This window comes from Leucoraja erinacea, chromosome 30 (genome assembly GCF_028641065.1).
Source record: "Leucoraja erinacea ecotype New England chromosome 30, Leri_hhj_1, whole genome shotgun sequence".
NCBI classification, from domain to species: Eukaryota; Metazoa; Chordata; class Chondrichthyes; order Rajiformes; family Rajidae; genus Leucoraja; species Leucoraja erinaceus.
Genome location: NC_073406.1, coordinates 5,590,561 through 5,606,660, shown reverse-complemented (window position 1 = coordinate 5,606,660; position 16,100 = coordinate 5,590,561). Strand labels below are relative to the sequence as shown.

At 43.0% G+C, this 16,100-nt stretch overlaps 2 protein-coding genes across 4 annotated transcripts in view; one reads left to right on the top strand and one right to left on the bottom strand.

The window, feature by feature from the left end:
* clcn6 (chloride channel 6) overlaps window positions 1-1,991 on the bottom strand; it is a 37,004-nt gene extending 35,013 nt beyond the window's left edge. The window contains exon 1 of the mRNA XM_055659003.1: window positions 1,862-1,991. Within this exon, the coding sequence (XP_055514978.1) occupies window positions 1,862-1,948 (87 nt within the window). The 5' untranslated portion in view covers window positions 1,949-1,991. The remainder of the gene's footprint in view (window positions 1-1,861) is intronic.
* A 58-nt stretch (window positions 1,992-2,049) lies between these two features.
* Window positions 2,050-15,654, top strand: mthfr (methylenetetrahydrofolate reductase (NAD(P)H)). 3 transcript variants are annotated; one of them, XM_055659245.1, is made up of 13 exons: window positions 2,050-2,207; window positions 3,561-3,938; window positions 7,138-7,365; window positions 8,008-8,246; window positions 8,765-8,875; window positions 8,976-9,169; window positions 9,333-9,583; window positions 9,901-10,035; window positions 10,704-10,884; window positions 11,479-11,661; window positions 11,795-11,896; window positions 12,096-12,215; window positions 12,598-15,654. In XM_055659245.1, exons 3-13 carry the CDS (start codon window positions 7,148-7,150, stop codon window positions 12,802-12,804), a joined length of 1,941 nt encoding a protein of 646 aa, XP_055515220.1. In that variant the 5' UTR covers window positions 2,050-2,207; window positions 3,561-3,938; window positions 7,138-7,147; the 3' UTR covers window positions 12,805-15,654. The 3 variants fall into 3 exon arrangements, with proteins under 3 accessions (XP_055515220.1, XP_055515221.1, XP_055515222.1); XM_055659246.1 differs by lacking the exon at window positions 3,561-3,938 and having other exon boundaries at window positions 2,054-2,207; XM_055659247.1 differs by lacking the exons at window positions 2,050-2,207; window positions 3,561-3,938 and adding an exon at window positions 2,243-3,511.
* Window positions 15,655-16,100: the final 446 nt, after the last annotated feature.

Genomic DNA, 16,100 nt, shown 5'->3' with positions numbered 1-16,100 from the left:
TTGCTATCCTGTAAATTTTATGATTCTGACATTACAGACTGATCTTCATATTCTTCCAATATCCAAAAATCTATTGACCTGGTTTAAACACTTCCATCGTATGAACAACCAGAGCCCTCCACAAAAGAATTCCAAACATCAAGTCTTATCGACCATTCAATCATGGCTAATCTATCTTCCCTCTCAACCCCATTATCCTGCCTTCTCCCCATAACCCCTTGCACCCATACTAATCAAGAATCTATCAATCTCTGCCTTAAAATATCCATTGACTTGGCCTCCACGCCCTCCAGTGGCAATGAATTCCACAGATTCACCATTCTGAAAAAATTAATTCCTCCTCATCTACTTTCTAAAGGTACATCCTTTTATCCTGAGGCTATGGACTCTGGTCCTAGACGCTCCCACTAGTGGAAACATCTCTTCCACATCCATTCTATCCCGACCTTTCAATATTCAGTAAGTTTCAATGAGGCCCTCCCTCATCCTTCTAAACTCCAACGAGTACAGGCCCAGTGTCGTTAAATGCTCATCGTATGTTAACCCAATCAATTCTAGGATCACTCTTGTAAGCCTCCTCTGGACCCTCTCCAATGCCAGCGTATCCTTCCTCAGATATGGAGCCCCGAAGGCTTGAAGGGATATAGGCATGACACTGCCAAGTGAGACCAGATTTGTGACAATACTTGGTCAACATGGATGAGTTGGGCCAAAGGGTCTGTTTCTGTGGACACAAGTAACTACAGATGCTGGATTCTTGAATCAAACACAAAGTGTTGGAGTAACTCAGTGGTCAAGCAGCATCTCTGGTGAACATTGATAGGCAGCTTACAACCCAGCGTGAATATTGATTTCTCTAACTTCAAGTAACCCTTGCTTTCCCTCTCTCTCAGTCCCTCCCCCACCCTAGTTCTACTGACTAGTTCTACAGTCCTGATTAAATATTACTGATTGTATACCTCGTTGTCACCTTCCCCTCAGCTAACAATGAACTATTCTACATTTCCTTCTCATCATCTGCTTTCATCTGTCATTTTCAAACCTTACCGTTCCGTATCCCTAGACTTCCTCTCCCCTGACTCTCAGTCTGAAGAAGGATCTTGACCCAAAACGTCACTCATTCCTTCTCTCTAGAGATGCTGCCTGTCCCACTGAATACTCTAGCATTTTGTGTCTATCTTTATGGGTACGCGACAATTAGGGTTGGGTCCCATTTTCATACTGTGTCCGTTTTTGTGCTTTATAGCTCAGTGAATCACGAGAACAACGCACCTCAGTCCACAGAAATCTAATATAGCAAAAAGAGTTCTTCAACCTTTATATGGCAAAACCTTTACAATACGTAAAGGATACAATCTGATTATCCCTTGCCTGTAATACAAACTTTGTGAGTTGCATACAAAGTCCTCAAATCCCTTTCAACAGCAGCATCCACTGGCCTTTCAATAGACGTTCCCCTTTTCTGTTCCCACTACCATTGTGAACAATTTCACACTTCCATACACTGTACGCCATCTGCCCCCTCTTTTGCCCAGTCATTCTCCATCAATTTGCAGCCTTCGAACGCCTACAATAATGTACTAGCCACAACCTGTGACACCGAAAGGGCCCACTTATTCATTGTAGGACTTTGCAATGATACAGCCCACGGTAGACGGATGTGCGAGGAGGGGGACACCCGGTGGGGATGAGGGGAAGACGAGACGGGAGGGAGTTACAGAGCCCGGGGCGGAGCAGGTGTCATCCCGGGAGTTTCTGCTTATCTCCAGTGCGGGGATTGCTTTGTGTGAGCCCACACACCCATATATATATCCCATCCCGGTTGCCCGCGGCACAGCAGTGACAGCCGGCTGCCACTCACCAGTTCCTCCGGACTGCGGCCCTCTCTCTCCCCGCAACAGCAGCGGCAGCAACAGCAGCCCCACGGCGCACCCCGACCGCTCGCCATCGCCGCCCACGTGACCCCGCCCACCGCGCACGTGACCGCTCGGGCCACCCAAACTGCCGTCACGTGCTGGGAACCGGCCTATCGCGGCGCGCGTAGGAGGGCCCGGGCGGCGCGTGCCCGGTTGTCCGTTGGCCTGGTCCGCGCGCGCGCGCGCTGGGGACGGGCTGAGGGAGCTCGAGACGCGCGGCGTTGCCTGCGGCCATTCGGTCAGCGAGTGGGTCCGGGTGACCAGCGGACGGGAGGGTCTGAGGGCATTATGGTAACTATTAGCCGCGAGGGGCCGTGGAGTCAACACGAGCGCCGGGTTGTTCTATTCATTCTCAGAATGGGTGGCGTAGCGGGTAGAGCTGCAGCGGTGGAGACCCGGGTTCGATCCTGACCTCGGGTTCCGCCTCTGTGTGAAGTTTGCACGTTCTCCCCGTCAAGTCAAGTCACATAATATAGCGCATTTAAAAAACAACTCTCGTTGGCAAAAATGCTTTACATTTGTTATAAGAATAGCACAACAAAACAAGCTACATACATATATACATGTAGCCCTCACTCAGAGGACGTCAGGAAAGGCTTGGGAGTATAGATAAGTCTTTAGTCTTGACTTAAAAAAGTCGATGGAGGGGGCAGTTCTGATGGGAAAGGGGATGCAGTTCCACAGTCTAGGAGCTGCAACCGCAAAGGCACGGTCGCCCCTGAGCTTATGCCTAGACCGTGGGATATTCAGCAACCACAAGTCGGCCGATCTGAGGGGCCTGGAGGTGGAGTGGTGGGTGAGAAGACTTTTTATGTAGGTGGGGGCAAGCCCATTGAGTGCTTTGTAGACATGGAGGAGAATCTTGAAGTTTATACGGAACCGCACAGGGAGCCAGTGGAGAGAGGCCAGGGTCGGGGTGCTGTGGTCCCTTTTTCGGGTGCCCGTCAGGAGTCTCGCTGAGGCTTTTTGGACCAGTTGCAGGCGGGACAGGGAAGATTGGCTGATGCCAGTGTAAAGGGAGTTGCAGTAATCTAGGCGTGACCGGGTGGGTTTCCCTCGGGTGCTCCGATTTCCTCCCACATCTCAAAGGTGTGCGAAGTTGGAGGTTAATTTCCCTCTGCAAATTGTCCCCTAGTTTGAAGGGAGTGGATACGAAAGTGTGATAACATAGAACTAGGGTGATCGATGGGTCGAAGGGCTTATTTATTACCACGTTTTATCTCTAAACTTATCTCAGAACTCCGAATGAGTTTGCCCCCAAGGATGTGACGATGACCTTTGATGTGAAGTTTGGCATTGTGTAGCTATCATTTAACATGAGTAATTCAGCGGGTTAGGCAACATCTGTGGAGAACATGAATAGACGACGCTTCGGATCGGGTGACAACTCAGTCTGAAGAAGGGTCCGTCATTCCCCTCCACGGATAGTGCATAACCCGCTGCGTTTCTCCAGCACTTCGTGCTTTATTCGAAAATATACGATCCTTTTGAATTGGTTTGAAAGTCAAGTGGCGATTCTGTTCTTCCTCGATGGGAAGACGCTCGTGGATGTCATAATATCGAAGCGACTCGAAAACGTTTTAACGATCCCACAGGTAGGTTGGGATAAAGTTTCTAAAATACTGACCCAACTAATGTTTCTAGGTCTGCTGCGAAACCGGTTAAGCGAAGTAAACCACCTACACCATGCCCCAGATCCCCTAACTCTGACGGTAGAGTAATTGCATCGCTACTGAAAAACAGACGACAACGACGACGATACCGACTTGGATACTTGTGAAACGAACAGACGAGTGAACTGAACAACAGAGAAGACTGAAGTGGTTTTGGCAGGAAGCATATGGAAATAATAAGTTTCGTGGAATCAAGAACGCAATTCGTGCAAAAGAAGACTTGGTTTATTTAGAAAGCGACAGGGCAATCCTACTGAGAATGAACGTGGGGTTTTGGGTTTATGAAATAGCCATGAAGACGAAGGGGAGAAAGGCCGTGGAAGGTGTGAAGGACGAAATAAACACAAAGGTTAGAAATTCACGAGGTAGCCCAAATATATTTTTTAAAGTTAAATACACAGAAGCCTGCAGATACTGGAATCTTGAGGAAAATACAAAGTGCTTGAGTAACTCAAAAGGGTCAGGCTGCATCTGTGGAGGGCTGAATCTAAAGACGCGTCCCAACCCGAAACGTATATTTCCTCAGTGCTGCTCTGTTTTTATTAACTCCGTTTTTCTACAGCTGTTTCCTGACCAGCTGGGTGTTGAAACAACATTTCGTATTTCAGTTTCAGATTCCCAGAATCTACACTGTTTGATTCAGTTTCAGATTGAGATCCCTAGAATCTACACTGTCAAGCCTGTTCCCCAATTAGGAAGATGGTGAATTGGGTCCCAAGTCCACTTTGCTCTCTGATTTATCCCATATCCATGGATATTCAAAAATCTGTTGATTTTGTCATTTCTACCCTTGAAGAGCTTTGAATCCTTAACTATAAGTTACATTATAAACAAATCAATAAATTACAACTATAATGACTGAAGGAATGTCTCATCAGCAGTCCTGAATGTTTGAGACCCCCCCCCCAAATGTCTGACACTGTGCCATTGGTCTGCAAATAGAACACCATTCACTCTGTTAAACGCTTCAATAAGGCTGATTCATAACTCCAGAGAGTAGAAACTATCTACTCAGTATCCCTAGGATAACCCCCTAAACACTTGAATCCAGTGAATGCAAGTATAGAGGTCAAAGCTGCACACTATATTATGTTGCTGGAGTAAAGAAAGATTGGTTATGGGCTAAATTGACAAAGGTGTTTAAAATGTGTTTTTTTAAAAAATATTAACACACGTTTGTGTTTGTTCAATTAATTGTTTTGTGTTGTTAAAATCTCTTTTATTGTGTAGGTGGTTTTCAGATATTGTGATATGATTCGGTCCAGCTTTTGGTGCTCTCAGCTGGTGATCAAAATTGTGAACATCTGTGTATGCATCGAAGTATAGAAGTTCTTCAGTCTTTGAGATTGGGTGCCTTGAGTTCAGCTTGCCATTCATTCGACAGCATGTCAGTTGCATTCAGTCATGAGAGTTGGGTTTCCAACTGCCTCTGAATCTGCAGTGGGAGAGTCTGTGGTTAGTTGTGTTGTGAAGAGAACCACATTTTACTTTCACAGAACTCCAATTTGGTTCTAATTGGGAAAGCAGAGTGAAAATAAAGCCCAAAGGAAAAGGGAGCGAGAGAGGATAGGGACAGATGGGGAGGCTGCAATGGATTTTACTCACTTCGTGTGCTGATTTTGACCGTGCCAATTTTTAAATTGTAAAAACGAAACTTGAAGATTCCAAAGGATGACTTCAGGAAGATCATCAGAGAAGAGAAGGGAGGAGACTTACATGGATAATGAGGATTGGGGCTACTGGATAGAGCGAGGATGAAGTGTCAAAGTGAACTGGCTGAGTATAATTGGAGGGTGGACAGTGAGAACCAGGGGCTGGATGTTTAGTGTGCTGTGGGATAAAGTCAGTGGTGTTGAGGAAAAATGATGAAGTTTGAGGTGTTAATTTCTATCCTGAGATTGTTTTCTTTTGTTGTATGGATGTTATTTGAAAAGATATAGGAAGGTTGCACGGCAGTCGAGGTCACGACCCGTGACCCGTACTGTTGCCACGCAACGCCTTCTGGAGTACACGCGGTGAACGTAAGGTAAGCACTTACTATGGCTGCCAGTATAGACAGACGTCTTCTGTCCCAGCATCCGGACTCCACGCTGTCTGGTTCCACACTCACGGACCCCGGGCCCGTCTATCCCCATTGGGGGGGAAGAGGAGGTCGGGGTGCCCGTGCAGCACGGTCAGTGACTCTGGGTGAGGGGAGGAACCAGACTGTCCCCAATTCTGCTGCAGCTGAAGGGGGGTGGGGGATAGTCGGGGGTCCTGTCTCCAACTCTGCTGCAGCTGACGGGAACGTTGCCGGGTTTTTGTCCCGTGTGTCCGCTGCCCGGAGCCGAGACCCTGCTACCCCAGGCCCAGTGTGTTGGCGCTGCCGACCCACAGCCCGTGACAGTGCAGCCGCACAGGGAGAGACGGGGCGGAGGGCGTGCGTGGCCGGACAGTGCTGACCCCTGGGGGAGAGTGTGGGCTGTCCCTAGGGATCTGCTCCTTCGGCCGCTTATACCTTGGCGCTCGGGTTCAGAGCAAAGGTACTAGAGCATTTGGTTAAGAGCGCTCAGTCATCCTCCACAATTATTTCCAGTGCATAAATTGACCATTTCGGCGGTATTTAACAGGTAAGAAAGTACGCTTTTCGTGTGTTAAGTGTATGCCGGAGGCTGCCGTGTCCTCCAGAAGGATTGAGCTGCTCCGTGCGTCACGCCCTTTGACCCGATGACTTTACGTGCAACCCCCCTATAGATGGTGGCATAGGAATGGGAATCTAAATGGCTGGCAGTGATTGCCATTATTGCAACCACAACCCCAATCCCTCGCAACTAGCAGGTCTTACCCCTTTACTACCCCCCACCCATCCCCATTCCAGTCTCCCGTTGAAGTTTTAATGAGAGACAGATATGAGGAAGTCACGTATCAGCCTTGATTCCATCAAAAGGCTGAATTTACTTAAGAAATTAATTAGCTTATGTTCAAAAAAGTTGCAGTTGCATCACATCCGGTTTGAAAATTCAAGATTCATCATATAAATAGCAACATAATTCAGTTGCTTATCATATGTAAGATCTGTCACCAATTGATCAGTTTTGAGGATTCTGGGGCATCTGAGAGTCACATTTATCTGGTGGAAAAATATGTGTGATGTGAGCGAGTAAAATGGTGACATGTATTTTGCTATCATAGTTCATCCACCAGTGATACCTTTTAGCACCTGCCAATGAGAAGATATTCTGTTGGGACTACAACACCTTTGACTACAGCTCTTCAAAGTCGGCAGTGTACTTTAAAGTATATTGTAGATAGCCTTAATTTCCAGTTGATCAACAATAACTAGTTAAAGATTAGGGGAGAGTTAAAATTGTCTTGCTGATTCTTGGCTTGGACCACTATGTGGATCAGAAGTAGGGAATATGCCAGGTACAGATTCACTGAGTCCTTGGATGACCCATTGCCAATTACCAAACAAGTTGTGTGCTGATGCACCATTTTCTTCTGCTACTTATTGCATGAGAGTAGCAGTTCCAATTAATTAAGGAGCTGGATTTTTTGTTTGTTTGCAGATAACTAGTGATGCCGATCGAAGGACATAAAGGCATGGGGCGTGTGTCCAAATCTGATGAGGGTTCCAGAGATGGTTCGAGGGGAAGTTCATGCAGTTCAACTCCTCTGGCTGACACCGATCGACTCAAGGATAAAATGCGCCGCCGTATTGAATCAAGAGATACCTGGTTCTCCCTGGAGTTTTTTCCTCCACAAACGGCCGATGCTGCTGTTAATCTGATCCCCAGGTGAGGCTGATCATGACCTGGTATGTTAAAGCTCAAGAGAAGACTTAGCTTGGTGATGAGTCTGACTATTTGATTTATTTATGGAGTGTGGGTATCACTAACAACCCCAGTTTCGTTGTCCATCCCTAAATGGTCCAAAGGTGCAGGTTCATTGTGCATTGGACATGTACAGTTAAATGGTAGAGAACTCAGAACTGTTGGGGGACAAGTTCAGCTCCAAGAAAAAGACACTACAGGTGGATAGGGTCATGAAGAACGTATTTAATGCAGAAGAGATTCATTAGGTTGATGCTTGGAATGTAGGGCTTTAAGTTGGGAGAGATTGTTTATTCTCACTTGAACATGGGAAGCAGGGACAACCTTATAGAAGTTTATATAATTGAGGGGCATAAATTGGAGAGATAGTCAGAAACATGTTGGCAGAAACATCACAATTGAACACATTTTTACTTTGGGACTGGAATTATTTTTGTAATTACTTGATAACTATTGAGGGTAACCATCCAATGTTTACCAACCCCTGATGCAGGTCAGTTTATTGTACAGATGAACGATTCTCCTGCATCATCAAATGATCCATACTTGGGATTTTGCAATAGATTATGTGTTGTAACTTGTTGACTATGACTTTTGCTTGGTTAGGTTTGACCACATGGCTGTTGGTGGGCCGCTCTTCATTGATGTCACCTGGCGCCCTGCTGGGGACCCAGGTGGCGACAAAGAGACATCTTCTATGACCATTGCCAGTACAGCAGTAAATTATTGTGGCCTCGAGACACTGTTGCACTTAACCTGCTGTAACCAAACTAAGGATCAGATCACACAGCACCTGAAGAAGGCTCATAGCCTTGGACTGAAGAACATATTTGCACTCCGTGGTGGTAAGAAATTGAACAATGTTCTGCTTTTCACTTTTTCTGTAACTCATTTCCCCCTCATCATGTCACCCACCCCACCTCGGTGTGAGAGCATGAATCCAGCCTTTCTATTGCCTATGTTAATTCTAATGTCCATGGATATAGCAAAGGTGATTGTCAAAAGAAACTCAGGCTTGTGAGTAAATCTGCTTTCTATGGCATTATCCATATGTTATCCTTTCATATTCTTCAATCTGTGAGGTATAGTTATTTTTCTATTGGACCTGTTAGGCAAATTACATTGGGGAGAGGAAAGGCAACTATAGACCCCATTAATGTGAAATATTTGTCACCTTCCTGTGAACAATACCATCACAGTTAAACACTGTTTGCTGCAGAGTTGGCCCTGTGTTAAACAATTTAAATATTATAGTCTATTCTGCATTTTTCCACATTAACAATGAAAGATAGGAATGAAAACCCAAAGTTCAGAGTTAATGGGATGTATGAGTCAGTAACACATGCTGTTTTACATTCTTTAGATCCCCTGGGTGATGAGTGGAAGACTGAAGAAGAAGGATTTAATTATGCTAGTGACTTGGTCAAACACATTCGCTGCGAGTTTAATGACTATTTCGACATCTGTGTGGCTGGTAAGCCAAGCTCTGCAAATCAAGTTGGGTTTTTTTTTGTATCTCCGTCTTGATGTCTGACTTGAGGCAAGATGCTGATTTAAATGTTGTTTCATTGTAGGTTACCCAACTGGGCACCCTGATTGCGGCAGTTACAAGGAGAATCTCAGACATCTGAAAGTAAAGACAGATGCTGGCTCAGACTTTATCATCACCCAACTATTCTTCAAACCTGAGACCTTCCTAAAGTTTTATACGGACTGCCGTGCAATAGGAATTACTTGCCCCATTCTGCCAGGGATATTTCCCATTCAGGTATAGTGGTCCTAGAACAAGCCTTTCCGGCTGTGCCTTTGGTGATATAACTTGAGATCCCAGAGCAGGAATATCACCAAATTTGCTGTAGTGCAGTACAATGCTTCTTGTGCTGGTACAACTACTGCTATTAATCTCATTCTTCTCATACCTTGTGTAACAGAGTCATCACTCACTGCGACAACTGGCGAAACTCTCCAAGCTGCAGGTTCCACAGGAAATCAAAGATGTCATTGACCCAATCAAGGATAATGATGATGCTGTTAGAAACTATGGTATTGACTTGGCCACTGACATGTGCAGGGTTCTACTGAAGTCGGGGTTGGTGCCAGGGCTCCACTTCTACACCCTGAACCGAGAGGTGGCTACTGTTGAGATTTTGAAACGACTCGGACTGTGGACTGAGGACCCTAGGTGGGCTTGAACAAACAATTTAATCACGAACATGATTGCTACAACTCGCCGCACTTAAGTTTAATGGCCCAACTACACAATTTGCTAAATATTACTTAAATTCTGCATGTACGTGCTGCCCCAGTTTATTAACTTGCATTATTGATAAAGGATACCATATTTATTTTCTCTGTAAAGAGATTATTGCTTTTCTATGCTGGTGCTGTAATTGTGCTTGGGAACTATTTGGATATTTCCCAGCTTTGGACCATTCTTTAAAAGGCTCATGGCATAAATTGTGTGCAAACGTTTTAATTGGTAACTTTTTGCTTTCGTAGGCGAGTGTTGCCATGGACCATCAGTGCCAATCCAAAGCGAAAGATTGAGGATGTCCGACCGATATTTTGGGCTTCAAGGCAGAAGAGTTATATCTACAGAACCCAGGACTGGGATGAATTTCCAAATGGAAGATGGTATAATTATAAATCATTACTGCACTCTTTTGACTGAACGACTGCGCTAAAGTGCAATAGCTTATCATGCAAGGAAATTTACATATGTAATTATTTGGCATTATACCAATCTTGGATTTTGTCAATGGTGCATGTGGAACATTCTCACTGTGTCAAAGAGAACAGCCTGAGCTGTGGAGAGAGGTTGGGCAGGCTCGGACCTTATTCCTTGGAGCGCAGGGGGATTAGGGGTGGGAATAGATAGGGTGAATGAACAGAATCCAGGGTAGGGGAATCAAGAACGAGTGGGCATGGATTTAAGGCGAGAGGAGAAAGAATTAATATGAATTTGAGGGGCAGCTTTTCCGTACAGGTGATGGGTATATGGAGTGAGCTGCCAGAAGAAGTAGTTGAGGGAGATACATTACATCAGTTTTTACATAAGTTCTCTGCAGCTCGGGCTGTTGAGTCTCTCATTTTAATTTTTAAGAGGATGAGTATGGATTTCATTGTGGAATTTTCTCACAGATGTTATGTTATTGAACAGCCCTGCCTCCAATGTGGAGCACTTAATTTCCTGAGGAAACAACTGTACGGAAGATATTTACTGATGAAATCAACTCAATTGGTGGCTTTGCTTTAACTATGTTACTCAGTGTCATAGTGGTATGCTTTTTATTATATTTCAGGGGGAACTCATCATCTCCTGCATTTGGCGAGTTGAATGATTACTATCTTTTCTATCTGACGAATAAATGTCCCAAGGAGGACCTGCTGAAGATGTGGGGGGAAGAACTGGTAGACAAAAATAGCATCTTCGATGTCTTCACAGCATATGTCACTGGGCAGCCCAACAGCAATGGGATAAAGGTAATATAACGATAAGGTCCAAATAAAAACAACCCAAGATTTATGAAAATAACAATTTTTGACCAATTCCGAAGACAAGAGTTAAATTATAAATCCCGTAGGAGTTTCTGGAAACACTATTTTTAAACTAAATGTATAATTTAATAATCATGTCTTTATTATATCCAATAAACATCTTGAGGAAAGCTGGGTATATGTATTATTTTGTCGTTGATTGGGATAAGGTTTATTCTGCTAGCAGTTCACTAAATTTGACTAGAACATGACTTTATGTAGCAAATGCAAACACACAAAATCTTGAATTCTGGAACCCAGAGGCAATTTTCACTGATCATATTTTAAAAAGAGTGCAGTAACAATCATTCATGAGAGATGTACTCGGGTTCAGTTCTTTCCCTTTTATTCTTCCCTTCTCCCTCAATATCTATTCTCTCCCAGTAACATGGCAGCTGAGATTTCACATGTAGCTAGTTAACTTGTTCAATTAAAGTAAGCCTGGCAATCTTCCATCTTAGAGACTCAATGGTTTAAAGGGTCAAGCCAGTCCAGTTCTTAAATATAAATAAAACTCTGTATTTCTGGTTTGTACTTCAGGTGACATGCATGCCCTGGAACAATGATGCTCTGGCACCAGAAACATCCTTGATGAAAAATGAACTGGAGAAGGTGAACCAAATGGGAATTCTCACCATAAACTCCCAGCCCAACATTAATGCTAAACCTTCAACTGACCCCATGGTGGGCTGGGGGCCTGAGGGAGGCTATGTATTTCAGAAGGTAAGATTCCAATGACACTAAAAATAAAGAGATCCATTTGAGATTTCAGGTCCTCGATTTAGAAATTAGACCATGATAGACCATTGTTGCCTTTTTTTTTACCTTTGCTTTAATCTTGCTATTCCTATTTTAGGCATATCTTGAGTTTTTTACCTCCTCTGAAAATATATCTACTCTGCTCAAAGTTCTGAAGAAATATGAAATGCGTGTGAACTACCAGATTGTGAATGTGAAGGTAAGGAGTTATCATCACCAGCACATGAACACCAAAGAAACAAAATGATTACAGTCCAATTCATGGGGTAACATTATGCAGATTTCCAGACATATTCAGATGTAGTATTCTATCCAACCTGACATAGCTAATTATGACTACAGCTGTGTTTTTTGTCAGATTTGTCATCTTACCTTGTACCATTTGTGACCTTTTGTAGGGCGAGAATATAAATAATGCTTTCAATCTGCAACCGATTGCGGTTACATGGGGTGTCTTTCCAGGACGTGAGATAATTCAGCCCACAGTGGTCGATCCTATCAGCTTCATGTACTGGAAGGTAATGAAAATTGAACTTTGTGGAGAATTTAATAAAACAACTGGTTGCTTTGTAAAGAAGTGACAATATATACATTTCATGTCCTTTAGCTGCAATTGGCCTCAGCCCATTATCTGTACATGTGTAACAGTTCTCAATACAATGCTCTGGGATTCCTGACTGTGCTTTGCTTGTTATTTTGAGTGGTTAACAAAACAGAAATATGACATAACCTCCTTCCATTTGGATAATCAACAATTATTAATTAATATGTGATCCATGTGTTTCTGTAGCTAGCTAAAAAGGAGAAATACTTTTGACTCGAGAGAAGGGAAAAGTTTGTTTGAGGTGGAGGAGAAGGAAGCAGATGATAGAATTGGTAACATTGCCATTTTGTTTTTAGGATGAAGCCTTTGCCCTGTGGATTGAACAATGGGGAAAATTGTATCCTACTGGCTCTCACTCTCAAAAGATAATTCAAGATATTCATGATCAGTATTACCTGGTCAATCTTGTGGATAATGACTTTCCACTTGAGAACTGTCTCTGGCAGGTTATTGATGACCTCTTTAAGTTAAAGGCATCAGAACAGACGCATGGTTCAGCTTGAGACATACCAGTGGAGTTAAGTTGTCTCAATGTCCAGGATAACTTGCAATCTCAAATAGGCATTAAATGTTGATGTGCCCATGAACTCAACATGAGAGGAACACCACATCTCAGCCTGCCGTGTGCAAATCAAGATGTCCCTGAACTGAGCAGAATGGATTTCTAATAGTATTTGATGGTGTGTTGTGATTTGTGTTGCTTTGCACAGAACGAGCAGTATTTCTATAGGTTTCAGCGGAAGAACAGGATTGAATAAGTACTTGGTTCTGGCAAAGCTGTTAATAATGGAAGATCATTTATTTATTATGTCTCCATATCTCCATTGTTCAGCAAATGCCAAATGACCATTTTTCATTTGGATGTAATGGTAAGTACTCTGCAAGAGTTAGGAAATTGCACCTGAAGCTTGACTGCTTTTGCCAAACATCTAGACTGGAATCATTCAGTATCTGCTAGTCTAATCAGAGCAGGCAATTGTTGTCGCTTGTTTACATCCCCTTACCACTTTGCACACGTGTAACACTTGTTGTATTGTAGTAGTTGAGATCCTAACCAAAAATCTCATTCTAAGAGTAAGTAGTGTGGATTGGATAAATTACATTTCCACAGTGGAGTGGGGTGTCACAGGTAATAGGGTTCAGTGACCAACATCGCCTGGGCCCATGACTAAACCAATTTTTGTTGTCTCACTACAAGCCCATATTGCAATGTTCAGTGATGAGATCAGAGGTTTATGGGGTAAAGTTGTTTAAGTCTAACCCACTGAATTGATAGCTTACAATTTAGACCTGCCACCAGCTATTCTCTTGAATAATTCTGATCTCTTCTTGTTTTCATGTTTTTCTTAATATTTGCTGGAAGACAGATGCTTTTCCTGGACTGTGCAATGAACATGTCTTGATATAATCTAGGTATTAAAATAACCCTGAACCCATGTTTAAGTTTAGTTTAGAAACTGGCTTAAACCGTCTTGTTTTCGATTCTACATTGTGGAAAGCCCTATTGTTGGCTGCTGAGCTGCAGTATATTTATATAACTAGGAATCAGTGATGTTACAGGGTCCTAGCATGAGTGTGGCAGTAAAGATGCCAAATGTCCCTCTATAGATTCCATCAATCCCATGTGCAGGATCTGTTGAAATAATCTGAGCAGCCTGGAAATGTGAGGAATAGATAGTGCCATAGTATTTTTTAATGTTTGTCTGAGGGTGCAGTTGGAGGTGTGTTCGAATCACTAGCGAGGGATATAAAATCATGTATTTATTTGGGTACTATTGTGGGAGTTTGCGACATGTAAATCACTGCTGTATTTCTTTAACTTCCAACAGTAACCACTTCAATAAAATGCATTGGCTACAAAGCTCTAACAATAAAAGGGAAAAAAAACTTGGATATAGATCTGGCACTAAATTCAGATTATGACAAAATTTCTCAACATCAACCTTGCAAAGTCCAACTCGAACGGCTGTCTGGTGTCTAAATTTGGACAGCTGTTGTAACAAGTTATAGCTGATGTAGGCATACTCCTAAAGCCATAACTTACTTAAAATGTGCCAAAATGCTTCCTCAATCCCCGAGTATATCCTGTCCTGCTGGCAGGACAGACCGAGTAGGAGTAATAGCATAGTAGTATTCGGGTGGGAGAAAATAGCCCTGCCAGTCCTCAATATTGACTAGCTCCTGAGAAGTCTCCTGGCATCTGGTTGAGCACAAAAAAAGAAACCTTCCCCTGATTATTGCCAACAGCTAATGAGACGTCTCTCCATACCTGTATTACACAATGTTTGGAAGTATCAAAGATACAGAATGTACTCTGGACGGAGTGCGAAAGTGTTCACCACCAAGAATGCTTGGGAGCGCCAGCACTGATTAAACTAAAGGACATGGCTGCCAAACTGAGTCTTAATCAACATGAGCTATAATTCAGCTCAATTTGGGGAAATTAAGGAATTTGCCAACACCATTTGCATTTAAATGTCACTGCCAACATTTCTTAAACAGCCAAGAGAAAAGTAAATGTTTAAATTATGTCAGCTTGCTGATGTAACCCACTTATTAAATGTAACCATTGCTAAACGACTAATTTTGTAAGACATTTGTAAACGGTGAAATAATCACCTGACTGCATAAGCTTGGTGGTAGTTGGACATATCCTTAGTTTGAGTTGCCTCTGGCCTTTTGTGGGATGGGCACTGTGGGAAGTCCCCAACATTAGGAGATGCATAGTTGCCAAGGGTAAGTGAGCTTGTGGAATTCGTGGGAGATATTTTGGGTGAAAAATTCTGTGGAATATGAAGATCTCTGAAAAGAAGCATTGGTAATAATACTCTTTGACATCACTTCTACTGATTATTAAAATACTATGCTTTACTTCGAATTGCTGGCTTTTTCTTCATGGCTAAAAGTACTACAGAAGGTGATCAAACACCTTGGCATATGCTATGGATAGGCTACAGTTGGGATAGGCTACAGTTCATCACCTTTCATCTGCATGCATGTGGCAAATTCAGTTGTCAAGGGGCAGCAATTTATATTAGACACCTGAATCTGCTTCAAGGAATCCACTGGTCCTGAGATATCTAATTCAAGGTTCTCTTCTCCAATGTCAGCTAAATGCTAGGATTTAACTTGTTTGGTGCCAGGCTATGCCCTCAAAGATCTAGTATCTGGTTTAGGCTAATGTTTTAATACACATCTTAAGTTGTTTTTAACTAAAGGAACAAAAAGAAAGTCTGAAGAAGGGTGTCGACCCGAAACGTCACCCGTTCCTTCGCTGCAGAGATGCTGCCTGTCCCGCTGAGTTACTCCAGCATTTTGTGTCTACCTTCAAAAATAAATACAATACTCCCCCATAAAATGGTCTTGAAGCACTTTAGTGCTGAGTTTTGTTCAGGTTTCATATTGTTACTGTTAGATGAAATTACCCTACAGGTTTACTCATCATATATTTGAGAAATTGTGTTTCAGCAGCTGATAGCCCATGCAACAATATTTTGTTTTCTGTTCTTCCTGCAATTCTAGGATAGTGGTCTAGTAGCAATAATGTGTCAAGACTGAAACGGGTCTAATGTAGCCTGGATGAGCTTTGTGAACCTCTGCGTAATATACATCTAGTTCAGGCATCCTGAGTGTAACACTATTCAAAGTATAACTTGCATTATATTCTCAATGCCTCGATCTAACCTCTCATGATGCACTCACAACTGAACGATTGGACTTTTGTGGTCAATGTTGTGAGTTGCCATGTAACAAATGTAAATTTTAATCACTCCATATTTTCAATGCACTATTCATTATT